The 18,007-nt window shown below is 42.4% G+C and overlaps 1 protein-coding gene across 4 annotated transcripts in view; it reads right to left on the reverse strand.

Annotated features, from left to right (window-relative positions):
* MAST2 (microtubule associated serine/threonine kinase 2) overlaps positions 1-18,007 on the reverse strand; it is a 237,707-nt gene that overhangs the window by 184,838 nt on the left and 34,862 nt on the right. For all 4 annotated transcript variants that reach the window (XM_051857813.3, XM_051857815.3, XM_051857812.3 and 1 more), the window contains exon 2: positions 507-654. In XM_051857813.3, the coding sequence (XP_051713773.1) occupies positions 507-654 (148 nt within the window). The remainder of the gene's footprint in view (positions 1-506; positions 655-18,007) is intronic.

Below are 18,007 nucleotides of genomic sequence, written 5' to 3' on the forward strand. Positions count from 1 at the left end.
GAGAATTAACTGTAAAATTTGTTTTAAAACATTTACTTCATACTTTGTGTGTGCGGGGGGTGCAAATTGTTGAAATCTTTACTTAGTATAGAGTTGGTCTTCTGCATATAATTAGAAATGAATCTTAATGAAGAATGGGATGGGAGAGGGAGTAAGAAGTGGGACAGGAGTAGAAGTGGGAGGGCAGGTATGGGGGGAAGAACCACTATATTCCTAAAGCTGTACCTATGAAATTTGTATTCACTAAATAAAACCCTTCTTTAAAAAAAAAAAGAAAGGGAGTTGGAATAAAAGTGGTCAACCAAGAAATATCTATTACATTCAATAGATGAGCATTCAGAGAGTCCATGAGGACATAGTAAGAAGGGGAGAATACAGCCTTAACTGTAAATCTACTAAATAAGAATACTTCCAGATAAGAAGCTGTCACAATGCCAATTCAGTCAATACACCCTTAAATACTGACAACACAGCCCCATATTTAACAAAAACAAAAGCAGATTTACCTGACAGAGAACTGGCGAGGCTCCCTCTCCGTAACTTACAGTCATCCTGACTAAGTTGTCGTTGAAGTTTAGCTTTTCCAGTTGATGAAAATATGTCAGGATTACTGAGCTTCCTGAAGAGCAGGGGACTAAGTCCAGTTACCACGTCCTTCACCAAAAGAAAAAGAAAAAAAAAAAAGAGTAAAACATGAATCTTTAATCTTTTCTGAAACACAAAAACTTTCAATTAGACATTTCCACAGTTAAAAAGTGTCAACACCAGGGCCAGCACTATGGCGCAGTAGGCTAAGCCGCCATTTGCAGGATCAGCATTCCATATGGGCACCTGCTATTCAAGTTCAAGTTCCTGCTGTTCTACTTCCAAACCAGCTCCCTGCTAATGTGCCTGAGAAAGCAGCAGAGGCTCACTCAAGTGCTTGGGCCCCTGCATCCTCATGGAGACAGGATAAAGATCCTGGCCCTGGCTTCAGCTTGGCCCAGCCCTGACCACTGTGGCCATTTTGGGGAGTGAACCAGCAGATGGAAGACCTCTCTCCTATCTCTCTGTAACTCTGACTTTCAAATAAATAAATAAATTTTTTAAAAAGTTCCAATATTTTATACTGCCTAGTCAATAACTAAAGCCAGAAACATTTCTTAATAAAAGCTGAATGTGCCATGAAGGGTTTGTGATATTAATTATACAGGGCCCAAGGGAAAATAAAAGAGAAAGTTCATTAATACAGCATAAAACATTTTGAGAGGGAATATTACTTGATCTCCAACATGGGTAGCAGGAACTTAAGTACTTGAGTCATCGTCTGTTGCTTTCCAGGCACATCAGCAGAAGGTGGGTTCGAAGAGAAGTAGCCAGAATTCAAACCAGCACTTGATACAGGACATAGCTATTCCAAGTGGCAGATTAACATGCTGCACAGCAACTCCTGATCCTAGAGCTTTCTTTGTATACTTATATTAGGCATTAAATACATGTTTTGAAAGATGTACAAAATTACTGTGGCAGGGCAAGTGTTTGGCATATTTCTTAGATGCTGCTTGGGACGCTCATATCCTGTAGCAGAGTACCTGTGTTTCAGCCCTAGCTCCATTTCCAATTTCAGCTTCCCACTAATACCCGGGGGTTTCACCCATGTGGGAGACTCTGAGTTTCGGGCTCCTGGCTTCAGCCTGGCCAAATCAGTGCTACAGTGGCATTTGGGTAGATGGAAGATTCTCTCTTTGTCTTCCAAATCAGTAAAATATATAAACAGAATTGTTTAAGTACTATGAAGAAAATACAGGTAATATAAAACACTGACAGTGGCCGGCGCCGCGGCTCAATAGGCTAATCCTCCGCCTAGTGGCACCAGCACACCGGGTTCTAGTCCCGGTCAGGGCACCGGATTCTGTCCCGGTTGCCCCTCTTCCAGGCCAGCTTTCTGCTGTGGCCAGGGAGTGCAGTGGAGGATGGCCCAAGTGCTTGGACCCTGCACCCCATGGGAGACCAGGAGAAGACTTGGCTCTTGCCTTCGGATCAGCGCGGTGCGCCGGCCACAGCGCACTGGCTGTGGCGGCCATTGGAAGGTGAACCAATGGCAAAGGAAGACCTTTCTCTCTGTCTGTCTCTCTCTCTCTCACTGTCCACTCTGCCTGTCAAAAAAAAAAAAAACACTGACAGCGTCTCCCTTGGCCCATTCCATTTCTTTTTTTAATATTCATTTATTTATTTGAAAGGCAGAGTTACAGAGAGATAGGGAGAGGCAGAGAGAGAGAGAGAGATATCTTTCATCTGTTTGTTCACTCCCCAGAAGGCCACAATGGGTGGGGCTGGGCCAGGTGAAAGCCAGAAGCTTCATATGTCTCCCACATGGGTGGCAGGAGCCAAAGTATTTTGGCCATCTTCCACTGCTTTTCCCAAGCCATTGGCAAGGAGCTGTATTAGAAGTTGATCACAGGCCAATGCCGTGGCTCACTAGGCTAATCCTCCGCCTGTGGTGCCAGCACCCTGGGATCTAGTCCCGGTTGGGGCACCGGGTACTAGTCCCGGTTGCTCCTCTTCCAGTCCAACTCTCTGCTGTGGCCCAGGAGGGCAGCGGAGGATGGCACAAGTGCTTGGGTCCCTGCACCTGCATGGGAGACCAGGAGGAAGCACCCAGCTCCTGCTTCAGATCGGCATAGCGCTGGCCATAGTGGCCATTAGGGGAGTGAACCAACAGAAGAAAGACCTTTCTGTCTCTCTCTCACTGTCTATAACTCTCTCTGTCTCTCTCTCTCTCTCTCTCACTGTCTAATTCTGCCTGTCAAAAAAAATTTTTTTAAATAAAAAAAAAAAAGAAGTTGAGCACAAAGATTCAAACTGGCACCTGTATGGGATGCCAGCACTGCAATCTGTGGTTTAACCCACTACACCACAGTGCCGGCCAACTGCTCCCCCCTTCCTTAAAAAATATATATATTTATATTTATTTATTTGAAAGGCAGAGTTACAGAGAGAAGGAAAGGTCCATTCTACTTCTACTCCAATGATCTTTCGTCCTCATTCACCAAGCAGCATCCAACAATATCATTGAGCTTTAGACATTTTGAACCTAACACCCACCTAATTAGCAGGAAAAATATTAAGGCCAATATGATATATTTTTTATATTTCAATAAAGGGGAACTCTAACAAATACAGGTAAGCAGCATATCAAACTAATCTGAACAGTATAGAGATAAAATAAAAGCATAAGAATACCTGACACCTAAGTCACCCTACCATTTAAAAAACAAGACTCATACAACTGACACCATGGCAATAACACAGAGAAAAATGGGAAAATGCACACTTCTTTGAGAAAATATTAAAGAAGAAAAAAAAACTACCCTCTAAGGTAACTGACTGATGTACTCACAAACATGGGAAAATAAAAATTTTGGTATTTGTATGGCTCCAGAGCATGATTTACAAAAGCTCAAGCATAAAAAGAAGTGTGAAGCTGATGAAGAAAAATGAAGAAAGGAAAAAATATTTTAAAATGTGGAGGTAAATGAATAGAAAAATGGAGGGGGATAGCAGAGTACTGAGCCATCAAAGCAGTGGATGTGTCCAAGCAACTGTGTAGCAGGAGTGAGCAGTGAAAAAGGGAAGTTGAAAATAATGCAAAAACAAGGCTACAAAGGAGAGCAGCCTGTAACTCCATCGTTTGGTATGTCAGAAGGAAGCAGGGTTTGGGCACTAATGCTGGTAACCCAATAAGGAGGTCTGGTAACTTTCAGAGGTTAAAGTGGAAGAAATAAAGATGTCTTGGAAGACCTGAAGCTAGCATGGTCTAAGAGAGGGAAAGATCTCAAATGAGCTACATGAGAGAATTAACAGTTGAACGCATGCTACACTGTATGTATGAACATCAGTCTTAGCCAGAGAAGGAACACAACCAGCAGAGGACTTGATTAGCAACAATTAGGAGATACACATATCCTTCTCAGTTTCCATATTTGCCACCACCACAACACAACAAAGATGATACAAAAAGGAGAAGAGGAAAAATGAAAGAATATATCCTGCCATTTTTTTATTTCAAGTCTCTCCTGGCAAAGAGAAGAAAGTATAAATTAAATTATATATGCAATTTGACTTTTATGCTAGAATGTCTTTTTAACTTTTACTTAAGTAATTTATTCATTTCAAAGAAGTACACATTTCTAAACATATAACTCAGTGAATTTTCACAAACTGAACCCTAGTAACTACCATCACTACTTCTGATTCCCCAGGGTAATCACGATCCAGACTTCTAACAGCATAAATGATTATATAAAATGTCATAAGAATGTAATCACTACAAACTCATTCTGCTTTGCTTCTTTTTTAAAATTATTATTTGAGAGATCCAAGATGGTTGAATAGGATATAACTACACTAACTTCAGCTGCTCTGGGATATGAAAAGAATAAAGGAAGGACTATATTTCCAGGGGTCTGACTGATAGAAATTTTAAGCAAAGAAGTAAAAAATAAAATAACAGACTCAGAGACTCTGGGACAAGCAGAGAGAAGAGAGAGATACTGCTGCAGCTAGCTGCACAGCACAACTAGATAGATGCCAGCTGTGAGCCACTATGTTACCATCTCAAGGTAGGAAGAAATTGCCACACACCCAATAGCTCACAGTTTTGGCTGAGAGGGAATCCCACAATCACCCACTGACTTTTACTTCAGCATGGAGAGCTGACTGAAAGTGAAGGGTTGAAAAAAAGAGTAGCTTTATTGTATGCTAATTACAAACTCACACAAAGAAAAATCAAGAAAGAAACCCCATTCACATTAGCCACAAAAAAATCCAAATATTTAGGACTAAACCTAACCAAAGAAGTGAAAGACCTCTACAATGAAAATTATCAGGCCGGCGCCATGGCTCAATAGGCTAATCCTCCAACTTGCGGCACCGGCACACCGAGTTCTAGTCCTGGTCAGGGCACCGGATTCTGTCCCGGTTGCCCCTCTTCCAGGCCAGCTCTCTGCTGTGGGCTCGGAAGGCAGTGGAGGATGGCCCAAGTGCTTGGGCCCTGCATCCACATGGGAGACCAGGAGAAGCACCTGGCTCCTGCCATCGGATCAGCGTGGTGCGCCGGCCACAGCACACCAGCCGCGGCGGCCGTTAGAAGGTGAACCAATGGCAAAAGGAAGACCTTTCTCTTTGTCTCTCTCTCTCACTGTCCACTCTGCCTGTCAAAAAAAAAAAAAAAAAAGAAAAAAAGAAAATTATCAAACATTGGTGATAGAAATCATAAAGGACATAAAAAAGATAAAGATAATTCCACTACTGGGTATATACCAAAAAAACTTGAACACAATGTATCAAACAGATACCTACGGGTTCTAGTCCCAGCTGCTCCTCTTCCAGTCCAGCTCTCTGCTGTGGCCCGGGAGTGCAGTGGAGGATGGCCCAGGTGATTGGGCACCTGCACCCGCGTGGGAGACCAGGAGGAAGCACCTGGCTCCTGGCTTTGGATCAGCCCAGCGCACTGGCCGAAGCGCCCATTTTGGGGGTGAACCAACGGAAGGAAGACCTTTCTCTTTGTCTCTTTCTCTCACTGTCTAACTCTACCTGTCAAATAAGTTTTAAAAAAAAAGATACCTGCACCACTATGTTTATAGCAGCACTTTTTCACAAGAGCAAAAATTTGGACTCAATCAAGGTGTCCATAATCAGATGAATGGATAAAGAAAACTTGGTATATATACACAATAGAATATTATTCAGCTATAAGATTGAAATTCCACCATTTGCAGTAAAATGGATGCAACTGGAGGACATTAGGTTGAATGAAATAAGTTGGTTCCAGAAAGACAAATACCACGTGTTCTCCCTAATATGTGGAAGCTAGAATTTAAAAAACAAACAAAAAAATAAATGTCGATACCAGTGTTGCTTCAAATATAGTTTTGTAAAATTTTGTTTTATACCTTTGTCAAGCCAATGGTTAAGAATGGTATACTACCATAGTTTCAATGACTTATGATTACTATAAATGTACTGCATATGAGTGAAATGATCATTTTTCCATTCAACTATTACTTATAGCCATTGTCTATATTCCCACTAAACTAGGGTCTTTTTACTTTAACTGTTAAATTTCTTATTCAGTGAAGTATTAAGCTTTTTTTTCTGTACGGTAAATTTGAAATATGTTATCTCAAAAACTAACAAAAAAGGGAGACAGAAAGAAGATGGACGAGAAAGAGGAAGAAAGGAGGAAGGAAATATCATTATATTCTTAGATCTGCATCTACAAATCATACCAAATCTGTTAAAAACTAACTAAAATAAAAAAACAATGTAATTATGCAATAAAAAAAAATTTAGAGGTAGAGAGACAGACAGACAGGAAGCTCCCATCTACTGGTCCACTCCCCCAAATGCCTACAACTGCCATGGCTGCACTGGGAGCCAGGAATTCAATCCACATCTCCCATGTGGGTGGCAAGGACCCAAATACTTGAAACATCACCCTCAGCTTCCCAGTAACTGCATTAGCAGGAAGCTGGAATGGAGAGCCAGAGGCAGGTGTCAAACACCAGCACTCCAATGTGGGATGTGGGTATCTTAACCAGTAGGCCAAATGCCCAAATTGTGTCTTGCTTCTTTTGCTTAACTAGACTGACTTTTTAAAATACTATAGCATTACTGAATCTACTCAAGAAGCATTAAAGGACACGAAAGGAGAAAGACAACAAATAATACAGAACCATATGTATAGACAAAGAAATAGGCATGAGAAGAACTTCCTTGCTAACTTTACCCTAACTTACTTATTGCCATTACCTAATTCCCATTTCAGCCTCCCTTGAGAGATACAACAAACCCTGAGTTTTGGGGTTTAATACCAGACTAGCCTTATAATAAGCTCTTCATGTATAAATTAGATCAAACTGGTTTCTTTCATTTCTGCAAATGATTCTTTTTTATTTGATTTGATTTGATTTTTTGACAGGCAGAGTTAGACAGTGAGAGAAAGAGAGAGACAGAGAGAAAGGTCTTCCTTTTCCGTTGGTTCACCCCCCAAACGGGCGCTAAGACCAGCACACTGGGCTGATCCAAAGCCAGGAGCCAGGTGCTTCCTCTTGGTCTCCCATGAGGTGCAGGGCCCAAGCACTTGGGCCATCCTCCACCGTACTCCCTGGCCACAGCAGAGAGCTGGACTGGAAGAGGAGCAACTGGGACAGAATCCGGCACCCCAACTGGGACTAAAAGCTGGGGCACCACAGGCCTAGTGAGCCATGGCACCGGCCTCATTTCTACAATCAAATGATTCTTAAACAAAAGAGGGAGTTAGGGAAGGGAAGGAGTCTAGAATGACTTCCAGGTTTCTGGCCTCAGTAGCATGTCTAACAGCCAGGGAATACAGAAGGAAAAACAAACATACAAATAAGTCACTGCTATGGCAGTAGTAAATATCAGCATAACTACAAATTATAGTTTTCCAACAACAATTACAAGAACTATAAATGTTTAGGCTGACTGAAAGAAAACCAGAGGAAACACAAATAGCTCTCTTCAACTATGTGAGGGCTTTCTCCTATGGTAAACGTCTTACTTTAGAGAACGGGATTATAACCACAGGGGAAAAATAACAGAAAGAAAAATAGTGGGTGTTGACTAAAACAGTGATTCTCAAAATGTGGTACAAAGACCAGCAGCAAAAGCATTACCTGTAAATGTTAAAAATGCAAATTATCAGGCTCTATCCCAGATCTACGAAACTAAAAATTCGGGGGCAGGAGAATATGTCTCATCAAGACCTTCAGGTGATTTCTGAAGCATACTTGAGACTCACCAGACAGATCAACAATCCACACAATGCCATGAACACACATATTTATTGAACAATTATGAGAACTATGTTACACATTATTTGAAATGGATTTTAAAAAATAAAATCTGCAAGTGGTTTATTTTCTAAATTAAATGAGAGTAGGCCAGCACCGTGGCTCACTTGGCTAGTCCTCCGCCTGTGGCGCCAGCACACCAGGTTCTAGTCCCGGTTGGGGCGCCGGATTCTGTCCTGGTTGCTCCTCTGCTGTGGCCCAAGAAGGCAGTGGAGGATGGCTCAAGTGCTTGGGTCTCTGCACCCACATGGGAGACCGGGAGGAAGTACCAGACTTCTGGCTTCGGATCGGCGCAGTGCCGGCCGTAGTAGCCATTAGGGGAGTGAACCAACGGAGGGAAAACCTTTGTCTCTGTCTCTGTCTCTCACTGTCTATAACTCTCTCGCTCTCTCTCTCACTGTCTAACTCTGCCTGGGGAAAAAAAAAAATTAATTAATTAAATGGGAGTAGTCTCTATGGCCTGATTGTTTATGTCTCCCCGAAATTCATAGGTTGAAATCTTAACCCCCACAGTGATTATATCAGAAAGTGCAAATTCTGCCAGATGGTTAGTCATGGACAACCATCATTAATGGGATCAGTGCTTATAGAAAAGAGAAAAGGAGACTGGAGACCCTTCCCTCTCCCACCCTGTGAGGACCCAGCAATAAGGCACTTTTGCAACACCATTGGCTAATCTGCTACCATCTCAGTCTTGGGACTTTTTAGCCCCAAGAATCATGGAAAATGAATTTCTGTTGTTTATCAGCTACCTGGTTTATGGCATTTTGTTACAGCAGCCTAAATACACTAACAGTAGGTACTTGTTAAAAACTAAAATAATGTCAATTCATTTGTATTACAACATTTTTCTTAAGTGAGGATTTTGTTTTGGTTTTGTTTAAAAATAATAACAAAAAAGATTTATTCATTTATTTTAAAGACAGAGTGACAGAACAAGCAAGACCTTTAACCCACTGATTCACTCCCCAAATGCTCAAAACAGCCAGGACTGGGCCAGGCCAAATCCAGGAGCCAGAACGCCAGGTCTCCCACATAGGTGGCAGGAAAGCAAATACTTGTGACATTATTCAATGCTTCCAAGGTCTGTTAGCAGGAAGTTAGATCAAAGGCAGAGAGGCCAGGGCTCTGACACTCTGATCCGGGATGGGAGCATCCTGCTGCACTACAACAACCACTTAGGTAAGTTTTTCAAAGGTAGAATCACAGCTAGCAGTCCAGGAATTACTTACAACCTATATTTATCTATTGTAGCAATAATGTTGCACTATCTAACATATGCTACGTAAATTTCATTTCTTTCTTTAAAAGGTTGAAAATTACTAGACTACTTAATCCACATGTTCCTTCTAGCTCTAAGAATTTACTTTGTCTCTAATTCAGATGACTGTCTGCAACTACCTTATCCAGTGCCTCACAGAGGCCTCCCTCTCTTGGCTCTGCAACACTTTCCTCCTCCACAATTCCAAAACAAGTCTCAGACTAACTTCACCCACTAGACCGGCACAGTATTACATGGTATTATGCTACTAAGGATAAGATTCCAAGTAGCCAAAGGGCTCACAGCTGAAAACAGAAGTGTTTTCACTGGCGGCCATTGGAGGGTGAACCAACGGCAAAAGGAAGACCTTTCTCTCTGTCTCTCTCTCACTGTCCGCTCTGCCTGTCAAAAAAAAAAAAAAAAAAAAGTTGCTTGTCAGGCTGAAAAACGAGGTTAACTCTCATTAGGTGTTATTTGGTCCCACATGACTGGCAATCAGGAGATGAAAATAATTCTATACCCTTGGGAGACTCTTCCTGACTCACCTGCCAAGAGTCAAATCCAGCTACACTTAACAAAATCTATTCTCTTAATTTTTCAAAAAGCATTTGCTCCATATCCATATGCAAAAGAAGTTAACCTTGACCCATACCTCAATCATGTCAACATATAGAAAAATTAACTCTAAATGGATTTTGAATAAAACCTAGAAAGCATGAAACTTTCATTAAAAGAAGAAAAACATTTTTGAAACAGGCAGAGTTCCTACAAGCAGAGGCAGGTTAGCCTAGTAGTTAAAATGACTACATCTTTTTTTTTTTTTTTAAAGATTTATTTATTTGAAAGTCAGAGTTACACAGAGAGAGGAGAGACAAAGAGAGAGAGAGAGAAAGGTCTTCCATCCACTGGTTCACTCCCTAATTGGCCACAACGGCCACAGCTGGGCTGATCCGTAGCCAGGAGCCAGGAGCTTCTTCCGGGTCTCCCATGTGGGTGCAGGGGCCCAAGGACTTGGGCCATCCTCTACTGCTTTCCTAGGCCATTGCAGAGAGCTAGATAGGAAGTAGGGCAGGGGACGGCGCTGTGGCACAGCCGGTTAAAACCCTAGCCTGGGCCGGCGCCGTGGCTCAATAGGCTAATCCTCCACCTGTGGCGCCAGCACACCGGGTTCTAGTCCCGGTCAGGGCGCCGGATTCTGTCCCGGTTGCCCCTCTTCCAGGCCAGCTCTCTGCTGTGGCCAGGGAGTACAGTGGAGGATGTCCCAAGTGCTTGGGCCCTGCACCTGCATGGGAGACCAGGATAAGTACCTGGCTCTTGACATCGGATCTGCGCGGTGCGCCAGCTGCAGCGCGCACGCCGTGGCGGCCATTGGAGGGTGAACCAACGGCAAAAGGAAAACCTTTCTCTCTCTCTCTCTCACTGTCCACTCTGCCTGTCAAAAAAAAAAAAAAAAAAACCCTAGCCTGAAGTGCCAGCATCCCATATGGGTGCCGGTTCTAGACCCAGCTGCTCCACTTCCTATCCCCCTCTTTGCTGTAGCCTGGGATAGTAGCAGAAGATGGCCCAAGTACTTGCTTCTGGCTTCAGATCGGTGCAGCTCCAGTCGTTGCAGCCAATTTGGGAGTGAACCATCGGATGGCAGACTCTCTCTCTTTCTCTCTCTCTGTCCATAACTCTTTCAAATAAATAAATAAATCTTTAAAAAAAAAAAAAAAAGGAAGTGGGGCAGCTAGGACTGGAACCGCGGGTGCCCATGTGGGATACCAGCACTGTAGGCGGCGGCTTTATCAGCTACACCACAGCGCTGGCCCCAAGATGCCTACATACTAACATTGGCCTGGGATGCCCACCTCCCGCTTTGGATTTCAACCTGCTGCTAACAGGAGGCAGCAATAATAGCTCAAGCTCCTGGGTTCCTGCCACCCACATAGAACCCACCCTGGATTGAGTCCTCATCCCTTGGCATCAATCCTGCCTATTGCAGGCACTTGGGGAAGAGAATCAGCTGATGGGAAATTTCTCTCTTTCTGCCAGCCAAATAAATTGGAGACCCATACACAAGCAGAAATCGTCAGAATTCTAAAAATAGTCAAAGGTTTATAGCACCAACAGAATGAAGAATCAAGAAGTCAACTTAAAAACAACAGGAGAAGCCAGAATTGTGGTGAGTCCTGGCTGCCCACTTCCGATCCAGCTCCCTGCTAATGCCTGGGAAAGCAGCGGAGGATGGCCCAAATCCATGGATCCCTGCACCCAGGTGGGAGGTCCAGATGGAGTTCCTGACTACTGAATTTAGTCTGGCCCAGCCACAGCTGTTGCACCCATTTGGTAATAAACCAGTAGATGGAAAATATTCTCTCTCACTCTCTCTTTGCCTTTCAAATAAAATAAATAAATCTATAAATCTTTAAAAAAAAAAAAAACAGGAAAGCTTTGTAGCATTTTTATTTTTCCCTTGACACATTCACTCTTGAGAGTAGCCAATAATCCCAGTGTGAGGCCCTGGTCCCTGGTTTTAGCAGAGGCAAAGCAGACAGTATTCGCAAATACATGTGCAGGTTGATCTAAATAGTCTGGGAGCCACCTGAAGGATTCAGGCCAGATGCTTCTCTCATTTTGCCCAACTCAGGACCTGCTCACAGTAGAAAAGTAGCAGGCATTTCTCAAAAACACTGAAATATAATACAAACGCCTGCAGTCAGCTGGGGCAAAAACTTACAATGACACAAAATAGACTGCTCAAAGTCTGGGAAGACTTTCTTTGGGAATGAGAGCAATCAAAATACCAGTGTACATGCACATCTCAGGTAAAATTCACAATCAAGAAAGAACTGAAAAGATGACAAGCTTTCAGGCTAATCCACAGCATCAGTGCAAGAAGTATGCCAGGACAAAGTCAATCTGTGAGGACTGGGAGAGGGGTATGTGCTTGCTTAGCTCCTGGGAATCAAGGAAATCTTTCTCAAAACATAAGCTAAGGTACAGAGACTGTAGAGATCAAACATGGCAAAGCATACAGTTTCTGGGAAAAAAAAAAGGTTAGGAAAAACACTATACAAATAGACAACTACAGCCTTCACCATCAAAATAACATCAAATCATGGTGAAAACAAAGAAGGGAATTTCTAAAGTTACCAATATTCGAAATTTTTTAAAAGACTTCTTGATTTAAAATCAGAGTTACACAGAGAGAGGGAGAAACAGAGACAGAGGTCTTCCATCCACTGGTTCACTCCCCAGATGGCAGCAACAGCCCCGGCCGGGCCATGATGAAGTCAGGAGCCAGGAGCTTCCTCCAGGTCTCCCACATGGGTGGCAAGGCCAAAGCACTTGAGCCACCTTCGGCTGCTTTTCCCAGGCCATTTAGCAGGGAGCTGGATCAGAAATGGACCAGCTGGGATTCAACCAGCACCCAAACGGAATGCTGGCATTGCAGGTGGCAGCCTTACCTGCTATGCTACAACAGCCCCCACTTTTCTTTTATTATTTGAAAAGCAGAGACATGGAGAAACAGGGAAAGAGAAATGGCTGGGGAGAAGGAGGAAGGCGGAGAGAGAAAGAGAGAGAGATTGAGAGCACTAGCTCACATCTGTTGATTCACTGCCCAAATGCTGGCAGCTGCCATAGCTGGGCCAGGCTGAAGCCAGGAATCAGGAATCCAATCCAGGTCTCCTACAAGGGTGCCAAGGACCCAATCATTTCAGCCACTACCTGCCTCCCAGAGTTTGTATCAGCAGAAAGCTAGAACTGGGAGCTAGAGTCAGGACTTGAATCCAGGTTCTCTAATATGAGAGACAGGCATTCCAATCAGCATCCTAAACAGTTGCCACCAATGCATACTTCTTAACAAAAAGCCCACAAAACATACAGAAAAACAAGCAAGTATGATCCATTCAAAGAAAAAATAAATTGACCAAAACTGTCCCTAAATAAGCCCAGACATCATACTTAGTATGCACTTAGTATAAAGCAACTGTCCTAAATATGCTCAAAAAACTAAAATGGGGCAAGCACTGTGGCGGAATGGGTAAAGCCACTGTCTGCAGTGCTGACATCCCCTATGGGTGCTGGCTTGAGTCCTGGCTGCTTCACTTCTGATCCAGCTCTATGCTATGGCCTGGGAAAGCAGTAGAAGATGGCCCAAGTACTTGGGCCCCTGCACCCCTGTGGGAGACCTGGAAGAAGCTCCTGGCTCCTGGCTTACAATCAGGCCAGCTTCAGCCTTTGTGGAAATTTAGGGAGTGAGCCAGTGGATGGAAGAACTCTCTCTCTCTCTCTCTCTCTCTCTCTCTGCCTCTGCCTCTCTGTAATTCTGACTTTCAAATAAATAAATCTTTTTTTAAAAAAAACTAATGGATACTATGAACAAAGAAAAAAATCAGGAAAACAATACATAACAAAATATAAATATGACAAAAAGATATAAATTATTTTTAATGGCAGAAAATATAAAGATGAAAAAACTAAAATGAAAATTTCAAAAGAGGGATTCAAGGGGCCAACATTGTGGCATAGTAGGTTAAGCTGCCACTCGGGACTCTGGCATTGCCTATCAAGAGTACTGGTTCAAGTCCCAGATGTTCAGCTTCCTGCTAATGCATATGGGAAGACAGTGGAAGATAGCCCAAGTACTTATTAGGCCCCTATCATCCATGTGGGAGACCAGTATGAGGGCCTGGCTCCTGGCTTCAGACTGGCCTAGATCTGGCTGTTACAAGAATTTGGGGAATGAGGCGGAAAATGGAAGATCTCTTTTCTTTTTGTCTCTCCTTCTCTGTCTCTCTCCTTTCAAACAAATAAATCTTAAAGGTGGGGGAGCTCAAAAGTAGATCTGAGCATATAAGTAAAGAATCAGCAGTCTTAAAGATAGAATAATTCAAAGTATATTTTCTAAGGAGCAAAAGGAAATGGGAATGAAGAAAAGTGAACAAAATCTAAGGAATAGAGTCTAAGGAAAGTGAAATACCTTAAAGGACAACAATATATGGATTACAGGAAGAGTAGGAGATGAGAAAGGGGCACCAAGAATATTTGAAGAAACAATGGCCAGAAACTTCCCAAATTTGATCAAAGAAATGAATCTACAAGTCCAAGAAGCTCTATGAACTTGAGTTAAATTTAAAAAGATTCACACCAAAACATGATAATCAAACTATCAAAACCAACGCAAGGAGAGAATATTCAAAGCAGCAAGAAAAAAATAACTTGTCAGATACAGGAGATTCTCAATCAGACTAATAGCTGACTTCTCAACAGAACCACACAGTCAAGAAGCACCCAGGATAACATATTTAAAGTGCTTAAACAAGAAAATCTCAACTTAAAATTCTATATCTAGCAAAACTTTCTTTCAGAAATGAGGGGGATTCCTAGCTCCAGCTACTGACTCCAGATTGTTGCTAATGAAGACCTCAGGAGACAGTAGTGACAGCTCAATTAATTGGTTCTTGCCAACTAAGTGAGAGAACTGGACTGCATTCCTGAATGCCAGCTTCAGCCCAAGCCCAGCGCCAATTACTGCAGACATTTGGGGAGTGAACTAGCAGATGTGAACTCTCTGTGTGTGTGTGTGTGTGTGTGTGTGTGTGTCTACCTCTCAAATATGAAATATTTTCTAAAATGTATAATAAAAATTAAAAAGTGAAGAAATTGACAATTTCAGATATACAAAAGCTGAACGAGTCCAATACCACTATGACTGCCTTTAAAAAATGATAAAAAGAGTCCTTCAGATTGAAATGAAATGACAGTAAAAAGAAATTTGAACTCTGAAAAAATAAAGATATCCAATAAAGGTAATTACTTGGGCAAATATAAAAGCCCAGTAATATTATATCATTGGCCAGTGAACTCATTCCACTTTTTGTCTGTATGATTTAAAAGACAAAATATACAAAGTAATTATAAATCTATGTTCTTTGGCAAACAGTGTATAAAAATGTACTGTCACTAAAACGCAGAGGTAGAAGGAATGGAGCTACTGAGGAATACAATCTGTGTACTATTAAAGTTAAGCTGGCATCAATCCAAACTAGACAGTTGTAAATTTAGAATGTTACATGTAATTTCAATAGTAACCAAGAAGAAAATAACTAAAATGTATATAAAGGAAATGAGAAGGGACTCAAAATAATTCAGTACAAAAGAATTTATAAAACACAAAAGACAGCTGCAAAAGTTTGGCTAGTGGTAAAGACACCAGTTGGAGAAGCCACATCCCGTATCAGAGTGCCTGAGTTCAGTTTCTGGCTCCAGCTCCCAAGTCAAGCTTCCTGTCAATGCGGATCCCAGGAGGCAGCAGGTGATGGCTCTAGTGGTTGGACCTCTGCCACCATGTGGCATTCAATGGAGTTCCTGGTTCCTGGCTTTGTTCTGGCCCAGCCTCAACTTTCTCTGTCATTTGAGGAGTAACCAGTGTATGGAAGATCTCTTTCTCTCTGTCTCTCCCTCTCTCTTTCACTCTGCCTTTCAAATAAATAAAATAAATCTTTTTTAAAAATAAATCAAAGATCTAATATCAGTGTCATCAGAGTCTCAAAAGGAAGAGACAGAGGCCAGAGCTGTGGTATAGGAGGATAAGCCTCCAACTGTGGCACCAGGATCCCACATGAGAACTGGTTCATGTCCCAGTGACCTCCTTCTGATCCAGCTCTCTGTTGATGACCTGGGAAAGCAGCAAAGGATGGCCCAAGTGCTTGGGCTCCTGCACCAGCATGGGAGACCCAGAGGAAGCCCCTGGCTCCTGACTTCAATCAGCCCAGTTCTGGCAATTGTAGCCATTCAGGGAGTGAACCAGCAGATAGAAGATCTCTCTGTCTGTCTCTCCCTCTGTCTATCTGTAACTCTATCTCTCAAATAAATAAAAACCTTTAAAAAAAAAAAAAAGAGGGGAGAAAGGAAAAACAACAAGACTGAAAAAGTACCAAAATAAATAATGGCTGAAGACTTTACAATGGAGTCAGGAGACATAAACTATAGACTCAAGAAGGTGAAGTAGACTGGTTCCAAGGTGGTGCAATAGGAAGGTAGCTTACTGCTCTAGCCCAGGAAAAGATAATTTCATAAAAGTGGAGATAGCATAGTTTCAGGGAAGAGTTAGGGAAATAATGGCAGAGGAGACTCAACCAAAATTAGAGGGACACGGTAGACCTACGTGGAGGGCATAGGTGCCCACGGCTCAGGACTCCAACAGCCGAGAGACCTACCCACCAACACTGGAAAGTGAGGTGAGACCATACTGCAGTAGCCCAAGCCACTGGTGAAAAAGTGGCAGGAAGAGCCTTAGAGGGAATGAGGATTGATGCCCCATGGGGGAAAGTGTACCAGCCAAACCAGAGCGGGGGGGGGGGGGGGGGAGGACAGGACAGACACGTTTTTCTCTCTCCAATTACTTTACAATAATGTACTATGACAAGCAGATAGAGTGGGTGCCATTTTGGACATACATAACAGCTGCGCCAGCTTATATCTGCACCAGGCAATCAGCCAAGCAGAGAATCCTGACTCTGGTGGGGATAAATAATAGGGCTAGGAGCTTGTGACTGTGTGAAGCTTCGGAACTGGGACTGTGAATAAAACTGAGGGTGTGTGGGAGAACTCACGGTGTGGCTGAGACTTTGAGCAGTCTCAGTGGGAGACATCACAAGCTCAGGAGCGGGTGGGGGGATTCCTAGTCACCTAGTAAAAGAAACTGCTAGGGAATCTGAACTTACACTGAGGACTGAACAAATCCTTTGTATAGTCCTTGGGATGGAGCAGTCAAATATTATACCCACTGGGGCTATCACTCAGGCACAGGTCTCCATTGAGGAGAAGAGTTCAGCTGAGCAGAATATACTTCCCTTCTGATTAAAAAAAGAGAGAGAGAATATTTACCACACCAAATCTGGGTGGGTCACCTTAGACATGCCCTTAACCCTGGAGAACTCAACAAAGCTCTCTGGCTCTAGCCATACCTACTACAAACCTCTAGAGATTCACTGAAAGCAGATAGTCCACTTATCTACAGAGTCATAGTACAATAATAAAAGCCACTACAGCAGAGAAAAAAAAGAAGAAAAACCAGTGAGTATCTCCACAAATGCCAAACAACAAACGCAACAATCCAAGAAACAAGAATAAAGACAACATGATGCTCCCAAAAGAACACAACACTTCAATACTCGATTATGAAGATGAAGAGACACAAGAAATGCAAGAAATGGAACTTAAAATATTGGTCATAAGATTACATAGAAGTAATAAAAAGCAAACACATGAACTACTGAAATCCATGCACGACATGAAAGAAAATCTCTCCCATGAAATTGAGATCTTAAAGAGGAATCAAAATGAAATGAAAAATTTAATACAACATGAAATTGAGATCTTAAAGAGAAATCAAAATGAAATGAAGAATTCAATAGAACAAATAAAATGCAGTGGAGAGCTTTAAAAACAGAATCAGCAAGGCAGAAGAAAGAATATCAGACTTAGAAGACAAAGCATGGGAAAGTATACAGTCACACCTAAGAGAAGAAGAGGAAATTAGAAAACTAAAAAACACTGTTGGGAATCTACAGGATACTATCAAAAAACAACATTCAGGATCTAGGAGAGAGAAAAAGTATTAGAAGGCCTTTTTAAGAGAAATACTAGCAGAAAACTTCTAGTAATTGGGGAAAGAAAGGGATGTCCAAGTACAGGAAACACACAGAACTCCAAACAGATATGACCAGGAAACACTCTCACCACCACACATTGTAACCAAACTCACCGCAGTGAAACCTAAAGAGAAGATTCTAAAATGTGCAAGAGAGAAACACCAGATTACTTTCATAGGCGCTCCAATTAGACTCACAGCAGACTTCTCATCAGAAACCCTGCAGGCTAGGAGAGAATGGCAAGATAT

This window comes from Oryctolagus cuniculus, chromosome 7 (genome assembly GCF_051225735.1).
Source record: "Oryctolagus cuniculus isolate XC-2025 breed Fujian yellow rabbit chromosome 7, ASM5122573v1, whole genome shotgun sequence".
Taxonomy (NCBI): domain Eukaryota; kingdom Metazoa; phylum Chordata; class Mammalia; order Lagomorpha; family Leporidae; genus Oryctolagus; species Oryctolagus cuniculus.